Raw genomic sequence first — 24,420 nt, 5'->3', positions numbered from 1 at the left:
TAACAATTTAACGTATATAGATCTCGTTAAATCTCAGTAACACGCTTAACAAAGTTACTTCTACCATTATCTCGTTAAATCTCTACGTATTACTCTAGTCTTCAAACCTGTATCGGAAGCGGTATTTGTTTGGCGGACGGAATGGAACCTGTCAAGCAATTGATCGTAATGCGACCGATTAATTGAATAGTTACAGACATGTTAACGTTCAAAATTTAAAATACGCAAATATTTACAATACAAATAAAAAATAAGTTATTCACAAATTAGAGTATAGAATCTCTTTTTTTTTGTTAATCCAAGTAGGTACAACATAAAATATGTACCTACTTATTATTATTTTTGTTTTTTTTAATTAGATAGGAGTTATAAAAATTCATCATCGAACCAGGATAAATAAAAAAATAAATTACTTTTAAAAATCATGGACCATTTTACGTTTCACAAGTAAATTACACTTGTAATGAAAAAAATATCATGTCTAAATATTAATAGACTTTAAACTTTACTTTCAAAAGAGAATAAAAAATATAAAGTATTTGCTCTTTACGTCTTGCATTTACGAAGCAGTGCAAAAGAATCAATAAAATTCAGAAAATCATTGAAATGTTTATGAATATACAATTGAGTAAAAACTAATACAAAATTATAAGTCGTGAAGTGTAATTTCTATAGAACTTGAGATCATGAAAACTATACTTTGAGTGAAGAAAATACGACCCAAACAAGCAACATTACACAATCTGAAAAAAGTACTATACCTAATAATTAAATTTGAAGACCAATTAATCGATTTGGATGACAACTAATCAAATTTGTGGCTGAATAATATATATGTGGAAGTTTGCTCAACCTACAAACCAGCCTTGGCGACCGTTCTAGCCTTTTAGGACACTGCCTTTAACCTAAACAACTATATATAACACAAAAGGACAAGGTGCAACGCAAACAAATACTCCTGCGACTAATGATCCACGCTTAAGTACCGACTATAGCTGTTAGCATTATGTATAACCATCTTTTTTTATTTGGAAACATCGCAAGATAGCCATTGCTATAGGTTATCATGAGAAGCATGAATGAAAGAGAAATTCACTAAACAGAAATGAACCATGGAGAGATATACACCATAAATGTTAACCACTCAAGGACACGAGGAGAGTGTCACACATAAAAGGGGGGACGGCCTCTTTGTACCGACCATTTTGAAACGTCTACCTAATAATATCAAAGGCATCTTCTTACAAAAGTGAAGCTGATGTCTATTCATCAATATATGAAAAATCTAACACACACGGTATTAAAACAAGACCATACAGACAACAATCAACTTTACATTATTGTTCATCTTGTTTCGCATCAATAACCTGCACAGTTAAAGAAATTTAATTTAAGAACAATGAAGAAAACAAAATCCATTTGTAATATTAAGAGTGATTTAGTTTACCAGCTTAATTTGAGCACATAAATGAATGAAATAAAATCATATCAAACAAAATCCACCCCCATCTAAAAAACCCTCAATGAGCAACGAGGGCATTGTTCTCACTATGGTTGAAATAAATACTCAACATTTCCATACTTGCAAATATGGCCCAACTTCTTTTAATTATTTATCACTTGGACCAAACCACAAAAAGACAAACAGTAACATATTACCCCAAAAATGTTCTGACATCTCATTCAAAAACTTGGTACAAGCTTCATACCAATGCAAAACCTGACATGCAATCTCGGCTTTACTTATTGTCATAAATTTGCAATATAATAATTAATGGCTAAACTATTAGTTCACAACTCCAAAAGATGGGCACTGTTTTCTCAAAACAGGAAATTCCTCACTATATTTGAAATCAACACTCAACATTTCCATACTTGCAAATATGGCTCAACTTCTTTTAATTATTTATTACTTAGACCAAACCACAAAAAGACAACAGTAACATATTGCCCCTAAATTGTTCTGCCATCTCACTCGAAAACTTGGAACAAACTCATACCAATGCATAACCTGACATACAATAATTTTGGCTTTACTTAATTGTCATAAAATTTGCAATATAAAAATTAGGGGCTAAACTATCAGCTCACAACTCCAAAAAAAGGGCAGTGGGGTTCCCAAAAAAAAACAAAAACAAATGACACAGTGGAGAAGGTAGATACCCGAAATAGTAGGCCCATTACATGGCCATCTCAGCTTGTAGAGCAGCAAGCTCATCCTCCTCGGGGGTAGATTGAGTTCTCTGTGCAGTAGGCCGCATCGGCTGCTTCCCGGCAGTGGAGGCTGATGCGGTAGCCGTAGAGGGGGTGTAGATGGGAGCAACAGGGGGAGCGGTGGCTGGTGCTAGCAGCTGCTCCTCTAGCTCTGCTCCTTCCAACTCTTCCAGCTCCGCCTCCAATTCATCCTTAATTGAATCAAAGTTCACATAATTAGAAATAAAGAAAGGTCATCAATGGGAAGCTAATAAGAATTCATTAGCACCAAGTGCACCTAATAATGTACCTCCCTTAGATAACTGTAGGCTGCACATAGTATGTTATTGTCAGTGCTATTTTTTATCAGAAGGATCAGTCTGTGCAGAAACATGAACCTATTGATATACAATATACTCCTTTTAATAGAGCTTTCTATCATAACTTTTCAATATACCTTCTAGAATGCATGCAATTTTTGTGCCAGATGAACTCATTAACTACGGATTGCAACAAAAGTAGGGCAATGGTTAGGCCTTTTGGCAAAAGCATTGCAAGAGAATGCAGAATCTGTTTCCTTCACTTGAAAGCAATGAGTGAATGTTGTCTGTGTTGGGAAGGGGTATAAAGGTTTATTGATTACCTCATCAAAATCAGCAGCTGCACCGATGGGGGCAGCCAATGCCTCCTGAATCTGTTTCATATTCTCTGTTTGTTCATTTATTTCATCCATCGTCTTGTCCACATCATCTATATTTCTGTTATCAGGAGATTTTATCAATTCTAGCATTAAATTAAATAAACAAGTGCAGTGTATATGGCAGGAATAACTACCAAGGCAAATAAGTAATAATTGCAATCATAATGAAATAATTATATACTAACGTGGCTTTTTGCATGGCCTTCATAGCAGATGCCCCAGTTCGCAATGCATCCACAGTCTCGGTTGTAGCCTTTGCACCCTCTAACATGATCATCTGTTTATTCGATACAAAAATAGCACGTTATTAATGGAACAGAGGAAGTTCAGTCACTGCTAACTGTACACAGACACAGTTGGCCACATATGTGAAATATGTTTTTGTGGCTTCCCCCATTAGCTGTTAACTCAATAAAATCCCAAATTTCTGCAAACCTCAATGAGCAAAATAGAAGGCAAGAAAACAAAAATAAATGAACAAATTACAAAACTTGTGCACTATCAGTACACAATATAATTACTTCAGAACGCAGGGCCCATGCACCGAGTCATAGTATCTGGTTTAGTGGTGGTAACAACCCTAACAGGTGCCATTACTGATAAAGCATTTATTAAATAAACTTTAAAATAAATAAATAAATCTTTACCTGGTCATGAATGCGAAGTTGGAAGTTGCCCAGCTGCTCAACTTGTTGTTCATACAGCCTCTTCCTCTTCAAACATTGTATAGCCGCTACATGTACAAATAACAAAGAAGAAATCAGATAAAAGTCTAACCAAAAATTAAAATGAATGAAGTCTAGTCTCTGGCCCAATTACCCTATGTAATATGGAACAGATCAGACACACAACCAAAATCAGACAAATAAGACAAATAGACAGTATAGTGTAATTTAAGGCATTTTTGTTGATAAACAGTTTGTATTTCTCTGATATTTTTTTTTATACAGGACATACACACAAAAGAAAAACATTTCAGAGGATAAGTTAAAATAAAGTCAAGGTACCTCTTTTGTTTTTGGCACGGGTGAATTCCTTGGCCTTCTCAACCTCTTGGCCTGCTTTCTTCAAAAGAACTTTCTCCTTCTTCTCTAACATCTCTAGTGTCTAGAGCACATAATAAAACAAGCCATAAGCTATAACAAAACTCATGTGCACCAGGCTAAAATTTTACCGGCACAAAAATTCACCCAAAACTTAACTAGTATAATATATAATGGAATCAACAAGGAAATCACGAATTAATGGAAGGTACAATTAGAACATTTAAGCCCATAATTGTACAGCTTCCACACTACATTGGTCAATAACAAACAAAATGATCATACCAAGTACCTGGAATAAGAAACCAAAAGCTATTAATGAAAGATAAAAATATAAAAGTTACCTCATTTAATTTATCGAGAGTAGCCAAGGCATTGGCTTGTTCCTTCGGCTTTCCAAATATTCTGGTAAACATTTTGCAATATTTTCTAAGCTCGAAACTTGTTAGTGAGACCTTGAAAAGAAAGAAGAAGAAAATAATGTAAATATCCATGTTTCCATTTAAACATTGAAATGCACACATTAACACTGATTCACCTAACCTGGTAGGAAACCTGAAAGAAAGATTGATATATTAAAGCTAAGACCCAGCAATGAACTTCAACTTTAGGAAAATAAAATGGTCACCAAATGATATAATATGATGACTATAAAAATAGTGGTCAGATAAACCATCTAGTTAAAATTAAGTACACAAGTTTTTACATCTAATCAGCTTCAAATCAAACGCTACTTCAAAACCAGAGAACCAGAAGAAAAAAAAAATTAGATAGAAAAGGATGTCAACAAGTTCGCAATAAATATATATCTGATTCTCCCGATTTCTTCAATAAAAGCACCAAATAAAGCGACGAGGATACATCTTGTAATATACAAAACTCGGACTCGTACCTTTCAATCGACATAAACTACAATATAGCAATCACCATTTCCGACTAGTAACGAAGATTATGAATCTAAGACCTAAATTATTCCCTGATAAAAACCGAATTATGCGACAAATTTGATTCGATTTCATCAAATTCAGAACCGAATTGGCCCCGCAGAACAAAAACAAAAAGAAAAAAATAACTAAAAATGAAAGTAGACGAAATCAAACCTAGAAGTAGCAGTAAATTTGTCAACGGATGGATCGGTGTACAGGTTAACAGAGTATAGTTTGATCTATATGAGAGGGAAGTTAGGGTTTGTAGAGAGAGAGAGATTAGCGAAGAGAGATTCTTCGCTAAATATTGCGTCGATGGATCTCTCGAGTTTGATGGAGCACTCGTAAGAGACCGCGTTAAGGAAAGGACTAAAATGCAAACAAAAGATTGGATTTGGAACTAATCACCTGACAAAGTCTAGCTTACTTTTTTTTACATACAACCTCAAAAAAAAAGTAATTACTTGTATAACCTCTGATTTTATTTGCGATATCTCAGGTTGCAAGCAAACCTCTCTGTTACTCAACAGTCAACAAGTAGATTGCTTTGCATTATTGCATATAAGACCTCGAAAAACTATTTTCTTTTCTAATTCTCGGATTTTACAACTTAACAAGAAAATATGTTGTTCGATTCAAACAAAATAACAACAACATAAAAAGTTATGATAGAAAGATATTAATTCTCTGTTCGGAATTTTGAATTCATGACCTCTCACACACACAATTTAGACCTCAAAATCTCTCTCTGAACAAAAAAAAAACAACCATAGAAGTTGGGATACCTATAATGGGTGTCACCGTGCCAGACTACAAATGAAGATGACAATGATTTTAACAATCCGTTTAAGCTTCTTTTGATTTGTTTTGTTTCTATATCAAGATGGAGAGAAGCACAAAGTATAAACACGAATTGAGAAATGACTAACTTCAGAGAGGTTGATCCTATTATTTTTTTGTTCGGAATTTTGAACTCATAACCTCCCACACAGAAAATCTAGACCTCAAAATCTCTCTCTGAACAAAAAAAAATAAAATAAAAGTTGTGATACCTATGATGGGTGCTGCCGTACCGGACTACAAATGAAGATGGTAATGATTTTAACAATCCGTTTAAGCTTCTTTTGATTTGTTTTGTTTTTATATTAAGATGAAGAGAAGCACAAAGTATAAATACAAATTGAGAAATGACTAATTTTAGGGAGGTTGATTTAAAATTAGAGAAATAAAATTATATATATCAAGTTATTTGAGCTTAACCGTGTGTCAAAACAGAACTAGAATTTTGTGAAGGATAATAAATTGAAGTACTCAAGGTATCTCTATATGAAACTTTGAAATTTTATAGTTTATATTTATGCAGCATGAATGTATGGCTAATGCAGATGCAACAAACTAATATATTAAAAAAGAGGAGGATCCGATTAATTACGCTTTTTTTTTGTGACACCAGATTACACTCTATATTTTTAAAGTCTAAACAGTCGATTCAAACCGTTCAACATAATGGATATGTTAAAATGTGCTTGCAAATCACATTTTACATTTTTTTTGAATTTTTTTACTATTTATTAAGATGGGTACAAAAATTCAATGGTCTGAATATAGCGATTTTGTTAAATACTTAATAATTAGTAAAAAAATTTCAAAAAATATAAAATTTGATCTGCAAGCACATTTTAATATATCAATTATGTTGAACGGTTTAGATTGACTATTTGAACTTTGAAAACTTTGAAAATCAAGAGTGTAATTCGGTGTCACCAAAAAAGGTGTAATTGGATCCCTCATTAAAAAATTGTGCGAGAGAAATTATTCAAAATTTTAGAGTTATTTACTATGCACTCGTTACGGAATAATACTAAGTAGTTAATTGAGATGTGGCTGATTAATTAATGTTAGTTAATCAATGTTATGTGTATAATTGTATATATTTATAATTTATTAAAAATATATGATTAATTTAACTCATTAAATTTATTAAAATACTTATTGTAACTTAGTTTTCTTGATAATTAATAAATTTTTATGAAATGGCTATTTAGAAAAGTCTAAATAAGATAAAAACAAAGTATAATACATATAATGAATAAATATAGAAAAAATGATAAAAAATAACTGATTTATCAGTCGTATAAACAGACGATTAATCAGATCGTCAATTAATTAGACCGATTTGACGTTCTCATCCGCAATATCTTCTGCACCCGATGTTCATGACGATTTAGTCATCATCGCCGGCTAACGGCCGATTAGTCGAATGACTTGACCCTTTTTTACAAATTATAAACTCTTAGTATATATTAACATATTCTTAGTATATATGAACATTTTTTTTTCTTGAAAACTTAAACAAAACTTTAATAACTTTTGTATATTTTTTGTGTGTTTTAAAAAAAGAGGCCAATTCACCGTCATTTAGTCTACTTGCATCTGCCCCGTCGTTTAAACATGTATCAAGTTTATTTCTTATTTTATTTGCGTTCAGTCTTCTTATTTGATCTCCATTTCTAATCTATTGGAGTTGAGTGATTAGACCAATGCATTTAACATTTTAATTATGGAGTTAATAATTTAGCCAAAGAATTAAACACATCTTGTGTCACAAAGGAAAGAGGAAAAGAGGAAAACAAAAATACATTATTCATTGGGTTTATTCGCATTTCAGAATGGATTTCATCGTGGCGTCATGTATGAATTTTAAAATTAAAAAAGAAGAAGTTGAACCGTGATCGAAGATAGGTGAAATTTTACGATAGCAACCCTCTTTTCCAAAAGCATATGAATGTTAATAAACAATAAACTATAATATAATGCCCAGTATTAGTAGTTTACTCATAGTTCTTAATAGCGATTATCGTATCATCACAAAAAGGTTCAGAAAATGCTATAGCTTCAAAAATAACTGATAGCATTATATTTTTAAAGTTTAAAAACGCTATAGTGCCGCTATAGCTTTTAATGTTGATTTCAAGTTTTAAGATAATCGGGAATAACGGTATGCAGTTATCAGACGGACAGAGTACCACCAAGCAATTAATCAAAAATAATTAGTCATAATAGGAAATAATCGACCGATTAGTCAGAAAAATCTATAACAGTTTGGTCATCGCTAACGACTAATTGACCGATTAATCGGACGATCGGGAATATAAAATTTTCTGAAAGAGGCGAGTACAATAGTTCCGTGTTCTTAAAAAAGAAAATTGACATTTGATTAGAGACATGCTGATATACATAAACAACAATTGATTTAAAGTTTGTATGGGTTGGTATTATTTAACCAATAAACTCACACACCTAATTTAGGAACACATGCAATGCGTTATGAATCCATATTCTCTCCGGTACCGTACCAAATTACAAATAAACGTGGCACAATCCCAACCGAGAAATTGAAATTTAGTGTCTACAATAGAGAATCTGTTTTGAGATTCGTGCCAGATTAAAGAACAGTCTAGAATTAGTTCTACTGTCCGGTACTGAACTGGATCTGAATTCGATTGTACTCAGCCTCCCCCTCAGGATAAAATGGACTAAATATCAGTAGCATACAAAAATTCAAGCAACTCTTAATCTCAAGTTTTCATCAATTTTATGTGTAATGGAAATACGAAAAAAAAAAAAAATCCTCTGCACCAATCATAATTGGGTCCTTTGGCTCTATATATAAAATAAATGGGAAGGCTACTGCAAAAAAGAGTTGGCACATACATACAGTTTTGTTGACTGGAAGTTTACTGCAAAAAAGAAAAAAAAAATGCAGTTTTGTAGGGACTGTTATGTGTTTTCAGCTTTTCTAAGGATCCATATGCAACTCCTTTACCTGTAAATTTATTCTACAAACACAATCCAGATTAGTAAAAAAAAAGTAGCTACTACAAATTTACAAGCCGTACACCGTGCCTCTAATTCTTCAATAAAAAAAGAAATCAAAATAAAGCACAGCAAAGATGAAAAATGTACATCAAATTAGAAATTTTTTATCCAAAAAAACAAAAAAGTTCACACCAGTCCGATGAAATGGTTGGGTGCTAATTCCTACTACTGAACTGTAGCTATGAAATTTAAAATCCCGTCCAAAAATTTAGGTTTAACTCTTCACAACCAACCAATTTTGAAACTACATTAGAGTCATTTTCAACCTTTCTACCAGAAAGATAACTAATCACAAACCTTCCTACTACCGGATCCTTACATAGTTACATATTAATATACAGCAACAACACCAGAGAGATACAAACTATGAAAATGACAAAAGAAAAATTAGAGAACTCACAAGTCACAACTAAGAAACAATCCCCTCAAACCTACTCAAATTTTCATACATCATCAACTTGAGAATGAAACACAAAACTTGGGAAAGCAGTTGTAATATCCCTGAAAAAGAAAACCAAGTTTTAATTACGAAATTAAGATGTTCATCCAGTCTATTAATGTACTGACAATCTGAACTCGTAAGGACTGGAAACACGAAAATGTTTTGAGATAAATTCAGGTTTGGAAGGGACATAAACAGATTAGAAATTACTACATAAACATGAACCATCAAGACCTTGTTTTTTTAGTTCAAAAGTAATGGCCATAATCAAGTTTAGTATCAGCATTCCATACCTAGCAGGAAAAAATGCTGAAGTGATTAATTTTTGCACGAATTTTTTTAATATTCACTGGTTTGTTCTGCCATTCCACACATACAAGATACAACAGGGATGTTGTAAACACATCAGCTGGATGGTACTAATAAAAGCTAGTTATCTGATTCCCTGAATAATGGCTTCAAGTAATTATATAAGAATTTGGAATCAGCTCTTTAGAACTTTGCCTATGTGTCAGTGCACACGCACACATGCATGAGAGAGAGAGAGAGAGAGAGAGAGAGATATACTTTAGATACTGAAGCGTCATGTTCTTCAAAAGAGAAGGATGCCTCAAAACAAGATTTCTCCACTCCTCTTTGTCTATCCTTCCATCATGCTTTGTATCAGCGTCCTCGAATGTCTGCACAAGATATAAAAATCATGAAATTGAAACAGGAAGATGACAAATTATAAAATAAAGCAGTTAATATTTATTTCTTTATTTTAGTTTAGTTTCCTTTGCGGGTGGATTATGAGGACGGGGCAACAAAAGGATTCACTATCAAAATACTAGATCTAATATGTAAACTTTTTACTTCAGTATTTCATGTTCATATTTTAGTCGATGCATGAGTGTACAGAAAACTACTACTATAAGATTGTAGTCACCTTATCAATGATAGATTCAACTATTTCATCAGCAAGATCCATGCCCGATTCGGCCAGGGTAGCAACCACCATTTGCTTCACCTGACACAAAAAAAAAATTAAAAGGTTTGAAAAGGAAATGAAGAATTAAAACTGGCAACATTGAACTAAACAACTGATACTATATCAATTTTAAGGAGAAAAGAAAAAAAAAAAGAACTAAAGCAGCATTTCTTCTGTAGCAGATTGGCAAGTATTGATACTGGTTGCAAGTGGCATCTTATATACCAGCCTTTTCTAGTATGCAAATTGATCACAGATGGTAAGGTCGAGCCCAATGCTTGCTTTTATTTACAACACAAAAGTAGGAGTTATCCCCGAAAAACAAAAGCAAGACTTGTATAAGCATAAAATTACATAATTAGTACCTCCTGTCTCTCAATGTAGCCTTGTTGCTTCAGATCATACAGCTTGAATGAAACTGCTTTGCAATACACGGAATATATGGTCATTGGCAACAAACATTTTGTTCTGAAGTTGAAGAAAAAATACTACTTTTAACTGAGACTCACATTCAATTTTGTCTTCAACTGGTGCACTTGGATGAAAGACTGAGAGAGCACATGCAAATTCTTCAAACCCTAGAGCGCCGTTATGGTTTATGTCAAACAAATCAAACACCTGACAAACAACATTTGAAACTTTAAAGAGTAATATTATCATTATTTCAATACACGCATGCCTTTCAACAGTAAAATAATCTTAAGTGCTAAAGCCAAGAAAGAGAAAGTACACGATCTGCAAACAAGCTCTTCCTTTTATTGGTCTTGAACAATGCCAATTGAAACTCTTCCTAATTAGCACAATTCAAAACATAAAGCAGTATCAGAAAGGAACCATATGCTTAAACAAAGTTGCAAAATTGTTATTTTTAAGAGTACACATTATTTGGGAGTAGCTATAAGGCTAAAATAATACCTTGTTAATCAAACCATCATCAATCACAGCACTACTAATCTTCTTAAAGAGTTCATATAAAGCTTCAATCTCACTTACACTGACTGTTTTTGAAATTAAAAGATGAAAAAGAATAAGAATACAAGTCATGCAAATATGATAAAATAAAAGGTCTCCTACAAACCTGTCAATATATAAACATAATCAGCACAAGTTCTGCAGAATTCTTTAATCTTATTTATTTTGAAAATAATTGAATTCCTGATGCTCTCCAAAAAAAAAAAAAAAAAGATTCATCATTCTACAGAGAAAAATACATACAGTTAGTCTCACTGGCAAGTCTTTGGGGCTCTCTAAGGCCTCTGTGATTATTTTGCAACTCGATTTCACAGCACTGCAAGAATTGAATAAGGAGATGCTTTAATCCTCCTATACACTCTGACATGTTGTCTCTGCTTTCTCTCCCTCACTCCCATACCTGTTTTCGCACCAGAATACCAGCTCAATATCACATAACTTGTACCAGTCTGGTGCTAGACACCTAGACTATGTGTGTTGCCACTTGCTACCTAACCAGACTTAAAAGTTAATTTAGGGTTTCTTTCATTCATTTAATTCTTATTAGCCTTTTTATGGGTAAATATATGTTTTGGATCAGTCAGGTATGAAATTAGTACAAGCTGGCCAACACCAGTACATGCCAGTACCAGAAAAACTATACCAAAGCCAACACCAGTACATGCCAGTACCAGAAAAACTATACCAAAGCCAACACCAGTACATGCCAGTACCAGAAAAACTATACCAAAGCCAACACCAGTACATGCCAGTACCAGAAAAACTATACCAAAGCCAACACCAGTACATGCCAGTACCAGAAAAACTATACCAAAGCCAACACAAGTACATGCCAGTACTAGAAAAACTATACCAAAGCTATATAGTAAGCGTGTTACTTACATACTGCACTCAGAGACAAAACGAGGTGAAAATTGAAATACCTTACTTAAATTTTAGGACCTTGAACCATAGCAAGCAATAGTCCGTTGTTGCGTTGCTACTACGGTTTGAAATCTATCTATCGGCAACGCACGATCCGATCGGATCCGATTTTTGGGCGATTTTTCTCTGTGTTTTGAGCGAAACAACGCTTGAATCGGAAGAGACACACCGCCCGACCGCTTCTTCCTTTTAGTTCGTCTGTAATGTAATCGACGAAGCTTTTTTTTTTTTATTATTTTACCGATTCCAGATTTGAATAATTATTTGTTTAACCTTTGACTGCATCAGTCAAGTTTTCAAAAAAGAATAATTATTTGTTTGACCAGCTATAACTGGTTATTTATTTTATTTTTTTCTTAGACCTCTATTCTTTATCTTTGATTATTTACGAGTTGTACGGAATTTATATATATTTATTGAGAAAAATGTATCAGATATTCAGATCTTACGGTATGTCGTATTTCTTTAACAAACAGATCCCTACAATGTAGCGGATTCATATCCATACCGGTTCAAACCTATACTGAAAGAAATTTTATAATCAAAACGAATGCGTCGGATTCTGCAGGGTCGCATCCTCGCATGATTGTGATGAATGAAACTGGGGGAAATATTATTAATGGTACCAGACCCGCTAGTCACGCCATTCTGGATCCGATAGGATTACTCTAGCCATCTTAGTTGGGCCTAATCTATCCGAAGTAGAGCGCACACATCCCGAGATATGAGTTCGAATCATGAAACAATCTTGAGCGACGGATTCAAATTGGATGGTCTCGATTCAAAACTCAAAGATTGGGTTACTTTGGAGATCCGGACCCAAATGGAAGAATTCAAATCTAGCGAAGTAACCCAATCTTTGAATTTTAAATTGAAACCGTCCGATTGAAATCCACAATAATCTATCCGAAGTAGAATGCACACCTCTCGAGAGATAAGTTCGAATCACGAAGCAATCTTGAGCGATGGATTCGAATCGGATGGTCCAATTTAAAACCAAAGATTGGGTTACTTTAGCGGATCCGGACCCCCTTTTTTTTTACATATTGTATTTATCACAATTCTGTTTTTTTTTTCAGATGAACATACCAAACAATTCAAAAATTAAATTGCCAATACATATTCAATATATCAAAGCCATGACATGGATTTACAATTTATGCTTTAATATTGCAGTTTAATCTTCAAATTAGAACTACAAATAGGACGAGATTTTAATCCAATAAAAATAAAAATCACATACTAGGTTGACAACAATAAATCGACAAATATCAAATAAAATGAAGTTGGATATAGCATTGCAAATCTAATTTCTAGAACACTTTTGATTGTGCAGTCATCAATTGGAACTGTATCATTGTTCAGTCATCAATTGGTGCATTTCACCTACATAACAACAGAAAGAAAGAACTATTATGACTTGTACAATCTCTTTGTAACCTCTAAAATTTTTTGAGATGCTGATACTACTACAGTACATATGAAATTTTAATTGTAGTCTCTTGCAAAAAATTATCAACAAAATGCAAGGGGTTTAGCAAACAATGAACCACATGAAATTTTGTCTCAATAACCACTAAAAAAATTGTCAGCGCAGGTTGGTTCTACTTTTTCTTTCTTTAATTCCCTGTTTTGTGTTTTAGTAAAAATATCAGTACAGCAATGCCCTACATTTAAAGCATGCAATTTAACTTTAAGTTCTTCCTCCAAAGAGCGCTTCTTTGTTTTGCCTTGAAAACATGTAACACCAGGCTTCTCAACAAGAACAGATTGGATTGGAATAACTTGCAATAAATGAGCAACAATCGAATACTATTTTGAGCACAATTGAAAGATCATGGAAACTGGTACTATACAGTCCTGATACCAAATCACTAGTGATTAAAATCATATTTTCAACTGGTACCATGACCTTTGAAGAGATTAAAGTCAATTTTTATTGCATTGCATGCAAACCACTCAAGGACAACATGTCAACTTTGTCCAGATATAGGACTTCTGGTTAGGCCAAAAACCCGAGAAAATTAAGTTAGATTTGACATTTCAAACATAATTTTCTCATTGTCGTAATAACTAATGACCCCAGGAAGATTAATTCAAATAAAAAAGGTGCAAAGATAATTAGAAGAAAAAAAATACCTTGATCAAGAGAACAAATTCAAGCATAGAGAAGCAAACCTACTCTGTCAGCGGAAACCTAAAAACTTCAATTACTCAAATATCGTCCCTTCTTAGCTCCAAATTAATGAACAGGTGCCAACTTCAATATCCCTTTTATTTTCCAATTTATCAAAAAGAAAAGTTGCCAACATCAATAGGCCATAACCAGCACACATATTGGCTCCTTATCTTAGGAAAAAATTCACAAAAAAGGAGGAAAAGATTGAGAAGAGTAAGACTCACAAGAAATTTATGACTGAACTAGTGCAATACAGACCTCATTTGAAAGATAAAGATGACACCAACTATTCTGTAGTCTCTGATTGGCGACTCTCCCAGCATATCGTCGGAGATGGGCCTGATATTAAAGAGGAGAGGGAACCCTTCTCTCCTCTGTAATGTGCCAGAGAAAAGGTGAGAAAGAATAGAAAATGAAATAGGCTTCTCTGTATCAACACATATGGGACTGGAGAAGGGCAGAAAAAAGACATTCTATTTCCATTTCCAATCCAAATCTCAATTCCATGCCCCTCTTAGAATTGAGAAAAGTGGAAAAGTGACTCTATTCCACCCCCCCTATTCTTATTCGTCAAAATCTTGTTCGGCTGGAATAGAGACTCTATTCCTCTCAATTCCACTATTTTGCTCCAGCTGAACAGGTCTACTGGGTATCTTCCAGTATAGAGAAAATTCCAACAACAGCACCTTTTAGATTGAATATAAATATTAACTACATAAAAAATAACCAAATTTCAAGTAATGACAAAAGGTTGCCCATGATCAAACAAAAACGGGGATGGAGAACTCAAAAGGGTTTCATCTCAACAAAATATATCTATACTAAACACCTTGATCAGTGGCATCTCTATTATCCTCCACATCACATCCAGCCCTCCTAATCATATCATGAATATCATGCAACAAACCATATATCGACTCTGATTCACTATGCAACACATCCCTAGCCACAAACACATGAACCCTATTACCCACCTCAATCCAACTACACCCTGGCTGCTTTTTTAACCCTCTATCAATCATTTTTTGCCTAATCTTTGCCGCTTCCTTGTATTTCCCAGCCGATGCATAAATATTCGATAACAATGTGTAAGTTCCCGAATTATTAGGCTCTAGCTCCAATAATTTATCTCCTACCAATTTACCAACATCTGCTTCTCCGAGCAAACTACACCCATTAAGAAATGTGCCAAGTATGAAACCTGATAAGGATTGGGTTTTAAGCCCATTAATTATTGTTTTAGCATCATCTAACCGCCCCGATCTACCGCATAGGTCCATTAAGCATGTATGATGCTCTTCTCTAACTACAACTGACTGGTCTCTAACCATGGAATCGAATATCATAAGACCTGCATCTACCAGGCCTGCATGGCTACAAGCAGATAACAGGCTCACATATGTGACATCATTAGGTTTAAACCCCATAGCTTTCATTTCTTTGTATAAATTAATGGCTTCTCTGCCATTGCCATGGTGTGCATAAGCTGCTATTATACCATTCCAAGAGACCAGATCTCTCTGGGATGACAAATCAAAAACTTTTTGTGCGATACCAATTTCACCACATTTTGCATACATATTTATCAAGGAAGAGCCCACAAAAGGTTTGTGCTCAAGTTGGGATTTAATTATAACTTGGTGCAATTGCCGCCCTTCTACAAGTGCCGCTTTATTGCTAATTGCATCTAAAACACTGACGAAGGTCGCTTGGTTAGGTCTACAATTACCATCCTGAAGCATCTCACAAAATAACATTAAAGCTGTTTCATTCATAGACAATTGCACGTAACCTGAAATCATGGCAGTCCAACTCACCACATTTCTCTCTGGCATTTCATCGAACAGCTCCTTCGCCTGATCCACTTGTCTGTTTCGTAGCAAGCCTGTTATCATGCCATTCCAAGAAGGTATATCCCTCACAGGCATTTTATTGAAGAGTTCTAAAGCTTCATTAACCCGGCCATTTTGTGCATAAGCTGAAAACATGACATTCCAAGAAACCACATTTCGGTCAGGCATTTTATCGAATAACTCACGGGCCTGATTGACATGGCCAGCCTGCGCCAAACCAGTTATAACGGTAGTCCAAGAAATAACATTCCTTTCTGGCATCTGATCAAATATTCTGCAGGCCTGATCAATGTAACCCGCTTTCATTAAACCTGTTAATAGAGTGTTATAAGAAACCACATTTCTCACGGGCATTCTTTGGAAAAATTTGCAAGCCTTATCAATGAGGCCATTTTCAATGTAACCTTGCATCATTGTATTCCAGGTAACCAGGTTCTTATCTGGCATTGATGCAAATAGGTCATCTGCTTCTTTAATCATTTTGGATTTGAGGAAGCCTGACAGAAGGGCAGTCCATGTGACGACATCTTTCATTGAATCGGGTCGGTCAAAGAGGAGTTGTGCTTGATGGAGCATGCCAGACCTGTATAGATGATTATTATCAAATAAATTGCCACAACATATACATATAAAATAGCTCATATTTTCTTATTAAATTGGCACAGCATATGCAATTATGCATCCATTTCAGAAAGCAGCTACCTAACCTGACATATCCAGATATAAGAGCGGTCCATGAAATGACATCTCTCTGCGGCATTTCATCAAACAGCTTATGTGCCTCTGTCATCCTACCTTCCCTGCTCAATACTGAGATCACGTGATTGGCGCGTGCCACATCGCGGCTTGGGCTCCACTGACGACACTGGATAAAGATTCGTGGTGAAGCACCATGGAAGAAGCACAAGAGCCGTCTCGTTGCTCTTAGAAGAGAGTTTGATCGGAGAGAAGGCAACAGGCGTCCTGCGTACATTACCAGCATCTGAACCTGTTGTTATGCCGATTTCCGAACTCACCTGGCAAGTTCTGCTGCTTTATTCAGTAACATTTACTGGACCAGATTGGAGTTTTAACTTGTTATCAAATTTTGTATCTAATCTTGCCTGCCAATTTTGTATTTAGTCTTGTCTGCCAATGATATTGGTATTGGGGGTGGAGTTACCAAAAAATATTGAGCTAACTCAAATTCAAATAACGGAATAACAAACTATTTCAATAATTCGGAACAATTACTTCTTCATTCAAACATTAAATAGCAATCTACTTTTTTTTCTTTTTTTTTTTCTTTTTTGGCTACTTTTTTTGCTGGGTTTTGTAGTGAAGCTAGTACGAATTAAATGATTAAATCTAATCAAGTGATATTGTGAGTTCAACCTAAAAAAAATGTAGAATCAGCTTCGAATAGTAAGATCAAACCTTTGGTCATGTTTGGCTGTGGAGTAAAGTTAAACCGGATTAAATTTCTTACTCCAAGTTAAATCGGAATAAGTTAATCATGTTTGGTGGAGTAAGCTAAACCACTTCTCTAAGTGGTGTAAGTTACTTCAGTTTAGCTCAAATCTTACTCCATCTTAAACCGCTTTTGTTACTCCTCGTTTGGCTCCTTAAGTGTGGAGTAAAGGGTTTACTCCACCTCTTACTCCACAACCAAACATGGTCTAACCCAGCTATTTAATAAAACAAACATTTTATTTTACTTATTTTTCTAGTAACTGGGAAAGAATTCGGCATGGTCTAAACTTAGTATGTTTGGATGCACTCTAGAATAGCTAGAATAGTTACTATTTAAGAATAATAGATGAGAATAGTGATTTTTGGAAGAGTGTGAGAATAGTGTTGATGTGGTGCTATTCGGAATAGTGAAAATATTATTTGGATTGAACATTTAGAATAGCGATGGAGGGATTGAACATTTGATGCGTTTGGATGAAACAAATAATAGCTCGGAATAGCGGAATAGCAGCTAATCCGAGCTATTCCTTTGTTGAGAATAACATATTTTTTTCACCCAAACGTGTTGTGTTGAGAATAACTCGCCAGAAATAGCAGCTATTCCTGGGTTAGTGCTATTCTTGTGTCATCCAAACGCACTGATATTCTGACCTTTTGTAAGAATAGCAGAACAACGCTATTCTCACTGTTCCGAATAACAATTGAGTATATTTGAATGAATCAGAACAGCACTATTCTCGACTGCAATTCTCATTACATCCAAACATAGCCAATTAACTTCTACAAATGAAAAATAGTGCATATTTTTATAATAAAATTTAATAAATAGCATACCAAATAACGTAATATTATTTTTTAACAACAACTAATATATTTTGTAATCTGTTTAATAAAACAAGAAATAACGTGTTGAGCGTACAATTTATCAAATATCAAAAGTGATAAAAAGATGCCAAAAAAACAATACAGATATAATTCATGAACCTTATATAATTAAATATGGTAGACTGGTAGGTAAAGAAATGTTGAGCGACTTATACTTTAATAAGTTCCAATACTTAATAATATTTAACAATTTGATTACAATTGAGATAAATTTTAAGATCTAAATATCTGAGACATCACAACTTATAAGCGCCAGAAAAAAAAAAAAAAAACCCAGTGCGAAGAAATTAGAAACATCATGAATTTGCGAGAAAAAATGGTTGCCAACAAGATTTTTTTTACTAACAACAAAAGTTGGGATAGAAATATCTTACCAGTGACAGTGACCAGTCTACTCCTTTACAATTCCGGACTTCTTGTGGCACCTTTTGTACGGACTTTCTACTGTAGAGAACTAGAGATGCACTGTCAAAATTATGGCTGCCGGCTGGCATAGTTACAAAATTCGCAAATTATTTGCGAATTAAACCCGAATAATTCTTCTTTTTGATAATGCCGAATTGAATGTCGAATTATTCGATTGACCGATACTTAACTGAATTAAACCCGAATAATTCGTGAATTTCTCTGAATTTTACGAATTATTCGCGAATATTTCCCAGAACATTTTGTTTTTGTTTTCTTGCTTTCTTGCCGATATTTAACTGAATTAAACCCGAATAATTCGCGAATTTTCCTGAATTTTACGAATTATTCGCGAATATTTCCCAGAACATTTTGTTTTTGTTTTTGTTTTTGTTTTTTGCTTTCTTGCAGGACTGAGATCTCTAATCCGGATAATTCCGAATCATTCCCAAATTATACCGAATTATTTCCAATCACAAATTTTCAATCTCGCCAAACCAAACCCAAATAATTCATTTGTCACTATGTCGTCTACCAGACGGCATACTTGGACTATTTATTTTATGAGGAGGGTTCAAATGCACCCAAATTTTTGTGCACCCAAATGCACCTTATTTTTCAAATCCCTTTTCTTTGTTTTTAAAGTCCGAATAGTCAATCCGAACCGTTAGATGCGATCTATATATTAAGATGTGCTTGGAGACCAAATTTTACATTTTTTGGAATTTTTTTACTATTTATTAAGCCACTTTGAAAATCGCTGATTTTACATTTTCTGGACCATTGGATCAGCGATTTTCAAAGTGGTTTAATAAATAGTAAAAAAATTCCAAAAAATGTAAAATTTGGTCTCCAAGCACATCTTAATATATAAATCGCATCTAACGGTTCGGATTGACTATTCGGACTTTGAAAATGGAGAAAAAGAATTTGAAAGATAGAGTGCATTTGGGTGCACAAAAATTTGAGTGCATTTGAATCCTCCTCTTATTTTATGTTGTACGTGAGAATATTTCTCAATTTTATAAGAGTGCAGGGCCATTGCCACAAAATATCCTACAAGTGCTGTTTTGTGCACTCCAAATCTCCAATTTGTGTGGCTCTCACAATTAATTCCTTCTCCCCTTCAATCCTCTCTCGGACTCTCAGTTTGCTAATGGCGACTTTCTCTTCTTGTTCCACTTCATCTTCTCTCCTTCAATTGAAACCTTCTCCGTCTAAAAACTCAGGCCCAAGCGGCTCCTTTGCCTCTATCATCAAGCCTTCTCCTCCAAATGGTAAACTATTTATTCTTCATTGTTTATCCCGTCTAATTTTGGGATGATCTTCGTGATTTTTGTTAGTGTGACCCTGTCAAAAGTTATAATGTTCAGATATTTGTGAGAAGTATCACTATCAGAACTAACTATCAAATGATGAAATTATACCAGCAACTCAACTCTGTAAATTTGATGTGTTTATGTATTTTCTTTTGGTTGTCCAGCTTGTATGAGTATATTATATTTGTTTATTTTGGGTGTTTTCTATGCAAGTAGACAGTGACAATAGGAAAGGAAAGGCTGGAGGTTGCAAAGATCATAAGCTTTGGGTATTTATATTATGAGGAGGGTTCAAATGCCTCCATTTTTTGTGCCTACATCATACCTCCATTTTTTAAAATTTTAATAACTCAAAATTTAAAACTTAAAAGTCAAAATAAAACAGTTGGATATGATCTACATCATTTTATCTATGCACATGTAAAAAATTATGACATTTTAACTTTGTTTTGATTGTCATCGAGAGCTTGTAAAAATGTACTAATGTGGATAATTTCGAGACGTTGATTTTTCAACTAATTGATTCACATAAAAAGAAAATCGAAATGTGATAATTTTTTTTGAGCACATAGATAAAATAGCATAGATCACATCTAACGGTTTTATTTTGAGGTTTATGATTTAACTTTTGAGTTATTAACGTTTTGAAAATGGAGGCATTTGAACCCTCATATTTTATTTATTCTATTGGCGAATCATGCAACTTGAGATTCTGTATAAATTTGTAGGTTGCATAAGGAGATATGGACATCAGAAACATTTCCAAGGGACAAAAAGAAAAGCTAGTTCTACTCTTGCGGTGCCTCAAACTGAAGAAACTAAAGAGTAACAATTTCTCTTTTTAACTCAGCACAATTTAGATTTTTTTTTAAATATTACTCATACTCATAAATTTTAATTTAATTTCTTGAAGGTGTTCTCTGCCAAAATGGTCTGAATTTGAATTAGGAAAATATCCTGTTTATTGGAGAACTGCAAATGGGCTCCCTCCTGCTTCGGTACATTTCCATTTTCATTTTTCACAGTATCTCTCGCGACACTTCCATATCGTGCCCCTGAAAACCTCAAATTATCTGTTGTAACCCTGCAATGCTTAAATGTGACAATATTATATCCAAGAATCATGGTTAGCATCAGAAAATGTACACAGTCATGCTTCCCTTTCTTCAAAATAATTACAGGCTCCTCCTTTTTTATCTGCATAAATCATGGATAACTTTTACTTGAAGGAAATATGGAATAGCCACATGGTTCTATTTCTCACTATAAAAGTATAGAGTGCACATGATATATAAGGTCTGGAAGGAACACACATGATAATGTTTCTGCTTTGTTTTTATTTTTATTTCAATTTACGTGACTTTCTTAGGGGGAGAGTTTGACCCTCTTCTACAATCCAGCGGCTACTAATTTGGTGCCGAATGAAGAATATGGAATTGCATTTAATGGTATGGCAAGTTTAATTTATTCCATGTTTGCATGTACAATTTATGAGACATCTGAATCTTCCCATACATTTAAGGCTTCAAATGGAATTAAGCCATGCTTGTTTATTCTGTTTCCGTGACGTGACGGTAAATCCAATCTCAAATCTTAATTTGAGACTCAATTAATACTTGATTGGAAAATAATGAAGGTGCGGTAGAGACCAGAACATTCTCCAATTGGCATGGTACCAAAGTACTGTACTCAGATTCTTGATGCTGAGAGTTACGGTTACCACACCAACTGAAATAATTACTACAGTTATTATGTAAAATAATTGTATGAATAATTTTCTCATGCATATTTTATCAAATATTGTAGGCGGGTTTAACCAGCCGATAATGTGCGGAGGTGAACCAAGAGGTATGACACGAAAAAACCGAGGCATCGCTGATGCTCCGTATTATTCTATTAAGATACGTGTCCCCAAATATGGTACCCTATTTTTTTCTCAAACTTTTTCTTTCTGCTTCTTTTTGCTTTTGGTTAATTTTTGTGGAGTAAAAAATGTCCATTAGTATGCAATGCTTCCAGATGTGCTAACCAGTTCCCAATTAATTATTAGCTAATAACATAAGATATTTTAATGTAATTTGATTACAAATTTTACTTGTGTGTTTGAGTTGACCCTTCTTTTGCCACAGTTTAATTTTCATGATCATTTTATGAGCATGTTCTGTATAAATTCTCGCCATGAGTATTGTTATTGACTTCTAGTTCCCACTATTAATTACTTAATCAATTACTTAACTGATTTACTTATTCATTATAACGTGCTATTGCAGCTGTGAATCTTATATTTTCATTTACAAATGGAGAAGATTGGGATGGTCCATACAAGCTTCAATTTCAGGTCTTAAAATGGTGGAAAAACCGACCGATTAGCTTCTTCAACGAGGTCAGGTTTTAAAATAATTTCAATATATATATATTTTTTTTTTTCACTTTCAAATCACTGCACAAGCCTTATATTTACATTTACAGTAGATTTTGCCTAGTTTACATAATCATATTTTATATTATACTGATAATTCAACCAAGTTTCAGTAATATAATAGTTGGCACCATGCCAGTTAGTCAAAGTTGTTTTTGCTTTCAAGACATAACAGCTAGTACCAGCCTTGTATCAGCTCATACTGCTTAATTTCTGAAATTCGTAGAATTTACAAATGTTGGTGCAACTTTTTTTGTTTGTTTGTTTGCGAAAACACATGAGTTTGCACTTTCATCTCTCAGTTTTATCAAACTTACAAAATAATTTTGCTTAATTTACTCTTTGGTCTCATGAATTGTATAAACTATAGGGTTTGGCAGAAGAATTAAGTGCAGAAGGGGCGTGCGACAATGCAATATTTCCAGATTCTAATGCAATTTTGAGTTGTCAAATCGGGAACCTATACATCAAAGGGGTAAGTAGTTCTTATCTTCAATTCTTTTCATGCTTTTGAACAAAGCAATATTTCTCTGGTTCAATCGGGAACCTATACACCAGAGTGTTAATAACTGTACCTAACTGTTTAATATCAGTGTTTAAGTTTTAGGGCCTGCTCGGCTGCCAATCCGGAACGGGAATGGGTTTGGGTTCGGATCTCATTTGAATGGCCGAAACACTGTTCCCGTGGGAAAAAAAAATTCACTCTGAGGGCTTGTTCGGCGTTTTTACTGTTTCTGTGGGAAAATAAAAATTCAGTTCAACTGAATTTTTTTTTCCTATAAAAACAGTAAAAATCAGTTCAAATCCTGTGCCCATGCCCATTCCCGATGGTGCGCCGAACAGGCCCTGAGTGAATTTTTTTTTTCCACAGGAATAGTAAAAGCCGAACAGGCCCTTAGATTTTCGTTTTAACTGAATAGAGGCTTGGTAGTGCATAAAGATAAACGCATATTGTACTTCTCTCATATGACAATAACATTTTTATTCCATTTCCTTTTTTTTTTGTTGGCACAAGGGGGAAAGCTGCAAACTGAATTTGGTAACGGGTTGCACGGATCCGAATTCACCACTCTTCGACCCGCTTGCAACTGTGGATGATGGGTCATGCCCATTAGATTCTGACATTGAAGAAGAGTGATTGAAGACGTTGAATATGTGCAACAGTTTGTAGTGTGAAAGAGGTGTAAATTTGTAGATATATTATTTAGTACATCACTCAAACAAGTTTACTTTTTTTTTTTTTTAGAAGTCTCCAATTTAATACCATACATAAAATATCTTAACAACTGTGTTGACAATAGTGATAAAATCTATGGTTTCACGGATCCGAATTTGCCGTATTTTGACCAACTTGCAAACGTAGATGTTAATTTTAGCATGATGTGTACGTGCGCCAACTAATAGTATAAAAAGATGAAAAAGTATAAATTTGTCAGTATATTAGAACAGTACCGTTTTGTTATGCATATTATGTCTATCTTTGAAAAAAGATGTCAATCAAATAAGCAAGCATACACCTCAGATTACAAACGTAAGTTTCCTAAAAATTAATTGTTAGCTGATAGAAATATTGAATTTTGTGGGATATTTTTTTTCTGAAAGAAAACCAAATGAGGCCAGTTCGATGAGTATGGCTATATAACACCAATTCCAAAATCTATCAAATCGGGTTCAAATGGTGAATCCAAATCGTTCAAACCAATTTACTTTATGAGTGATGCGTTTACATGCAAATTTTTTATATTTTCGAGTTATTTTAGTATCAAATCAAGCGGTAAAAAATTTAAAAAATGAATGTATTAAAATTAACTTAAAAACTCAAACATTTGACCGCTTGACTTGATATCAAATAAACTCAA

General features: G+C 34.0%; 4 protein-coding genes across 7 annotated transcripts; 1 reads left to right on the top strand and 3 right to left on the bottom strand.

Annotated features, from left to right (window-relative positions):
* Positions 1-1,080: 1,080 nt before the first annotated feature.
* On the bottom strand, positions 1,081-5,216 carry LOC144569716 (vacuolar protein sorting-associated protein 32 homolog 1-like). Its single transcript, XM_078320179.1, has 8 exons — positions 5,037-5,216; positions 4,281-4,391; positions 3,901-4,000; positions 3,541-3,626; positions 3,079-3,170; positions 2,837-2,951; positions 2,164-2,405; positions 1,081-1,367 (listed from the first exon to the last, which is right to left on the bottom strand). Exons 2-7 carry the CDS (start codon positions 4,350-4,352, stop codon positions 2,181-2,183), a joined length of 690 nt encoding a protein of 229 aa, XP_078176305.1. The 5' UTR covers positions 4,353-4,391; positions 5,037-5,216; the 3' UTR covers positions 1,081-1,367; positions 2,164-2,180.
* A 3,602-nt stretch (positions 5,217-8,818) lies between these two features.
* Positions 8,819-12,269, bottom strand: LOC144569715 (calcineurin B-like protein 2). Of its 4 annotated transcripts, none has more exons than XM_078320178.1 (9): positions 12,054-12,269; positions 11,369-11,525; positions 11,069-11,151; positions 10,884-10,943; positions 10,663-10,771; positions 10,519-10,571; positions 10,112-10,192; positions 9,751-9,863; positions 8,819-9,242 (listed from the first exon to the last, which is right to left on the bottom strand). In XM_078320178.1, the coding sequence occupies exons 2-9, from the start codon at positions 11,490-11,492 to the stop codon at positions 9,185-9,187; spliced, it is 681 nt and encodes a 226-aa protein (XP_078176304.1). In that variant the 5' UTR covers positions 11,493-11,525; positions 12,054-12,269; the 3' UTR covers positions 8,819-9,184. The 4 variants fall into 4 exon arrangements, with proteins under 4 accessions (XP_078176304.1, XP_078176303.1, XP_078176302.1 ...); XM_078320177.1 differs by having other exon boundaries at positions 12,049-12,264; XM_078320176.1 differs by having other exon boundaries at positions 9,149-9,863.
* An 895-nt stretch (positions 12,270-13,164) lies between these two features.
* Positions 13,165-17,379, bottom strand: LOC144569711 (uncharacterized). The gene is made up of 5 exons (XM_078320167.1): positions 16,789-17,379; positions 16,178-16,664; positions 14,453-16,084; positions 14,189-14,320; positions 13,165-13,435 (listed from the first exon to the last, which is right to left on the bottom strand). Exons 1-3 carry the CDS (start codon positions 17,061-17,063, stop codon positions 15,050-15,052), a joined length of 1,797 nt encoding a protein of 598 aa, XP_078176293.1. The 5' UTR covers positions 17,064-17,379; the 3' UTR covers positions 13,165-13,435; positions 14,189-14,320; positions 14,453-15,049.
* A 2,517-nt stretch (positions 17,380-19,896) lies between these two features.
* Positions 19,897-23,886, top strand: PIFI (post-illumination chlorophyll fluorescence increase). The gene is made up of 8 exons (XM_078320174.1): positions 19,897-20,100; positions 20,871-20,967; positions 21,056-21,140; positions 21,512-21,590; positions 21,949-22,062; positions 22,413-22,525; positions 22,932-23,036; positions 23,577-23,886. The coding sequence occupies exons 1-8, from the start codon at positions 19,980-19,982 to the stop codon at positions 23,697-23,699; spliced, it is 837 nt and encodes a 278-aa protein (XP_078176300.1). The 5' UTR covers positions 19,897-19,979; the 3' UTR covers positions 23,700-23,886.
* Positions 23,887-24,420: the final 534 nt, after the last annotated feature.

The sequence above is a fragment of the Carex rostrata genome, chromosome 18 (assembly GCF_964058835.1).
Source record: "Carex rostrata chromosome 18, lpCarRost1.2, whole genome shotgun sequence".
Lineage (NCBI taxonomy): Eukaryota > Viridiplantae > Streptophyta > Magnoliopsida > Poales > Cyperaceae > Carex > Carex rostrata.
The sequence above is the reverse complement of the archived record's forward strand: the minus strand, read 5'-3'. Positions and strand labels throughout refer to the sequence as shown.

Coding starts and splice junctions, on each gene's coding strand:
- LOC144569716 (XM_078320179.1), bottom strand. CDS start 4,352: ATGTTTACCAGAATATTTGGAAAGCCGAAGGAACAAGCCAATGCCTTG. Junction 3,627..3,900: donor CCGTGCCAAAAACAAAAGAG/GTACCTTGACTT, acceptor TTGTACATGTAG/CGGCTATACAATGTTTGAAG. Junction 2,952..3,078: donor AAGGCCATGCAAAAAGCCAC/GTTAGTATATAA, acceptor TCCTGATAACAG/AAATATAGATGATGTGGACA.
- LOC144569715 (XM_078320176.1), bottom strand. CDS start 11,492: ATGTCAGAGTGTATAGGAGGATTAAAGCATCTCCTTATTCAATTCTTG. Junction 11,152..11,368: donor ACTTGCCAGTGAGACTAACT/GTATGTATTTTT, acceptor TTTCAAAAACAG/TCAGTGTAAGTGAGATTGAA. Junction 9,864..10,111: donor TTGAATCTATCATTGATAAG/GTGACTACAATC, acceptor TATCTTGTGCAG/ACATTCGAGGACGCTGATAC.
- LOC144569711 (XM_078320167.1), bottom strand. CDS start 17,063: ATGCTGGTAATGTACGCAGGACGCCTGTTGCCTTCTCTCCGATCAAAC. Junction 16,665..16,788: donor CTTATATCTGGATATGTCAG/GTTAGGTAGCTG, acceptor TCATCTATACAG/GTCTGGCATGCTCCATCAAG. Junction 16,085..16,177: donor AAAATGGCCGGGTTAATGAA/GCTTTAGAACTC, acceptor CAAGTGGATCAG/GCGAAGGAGCTGTTCGATGA.
- PIFI (XM_078320174.1), top strand. CDS start 19,980: ATGGCGACTTTCTCTTCTTGTTCCACTTCATCTTCTCTCCTTCAATTG. Junction 20,968..21,055: donor CAAACTGAAGAAACTAAAGA/GTAACAATTTCT, acceptor AATTTCTTGAAG/GTGTTCTCTGCCAAAATGGT. Junction 21,591..21,948: donor ATATGGAATTGCATTTAATG/GTATGGCAAGTT, acceptor CAAATATTGTAG/GCGGGTTTAACCAGCCGATA.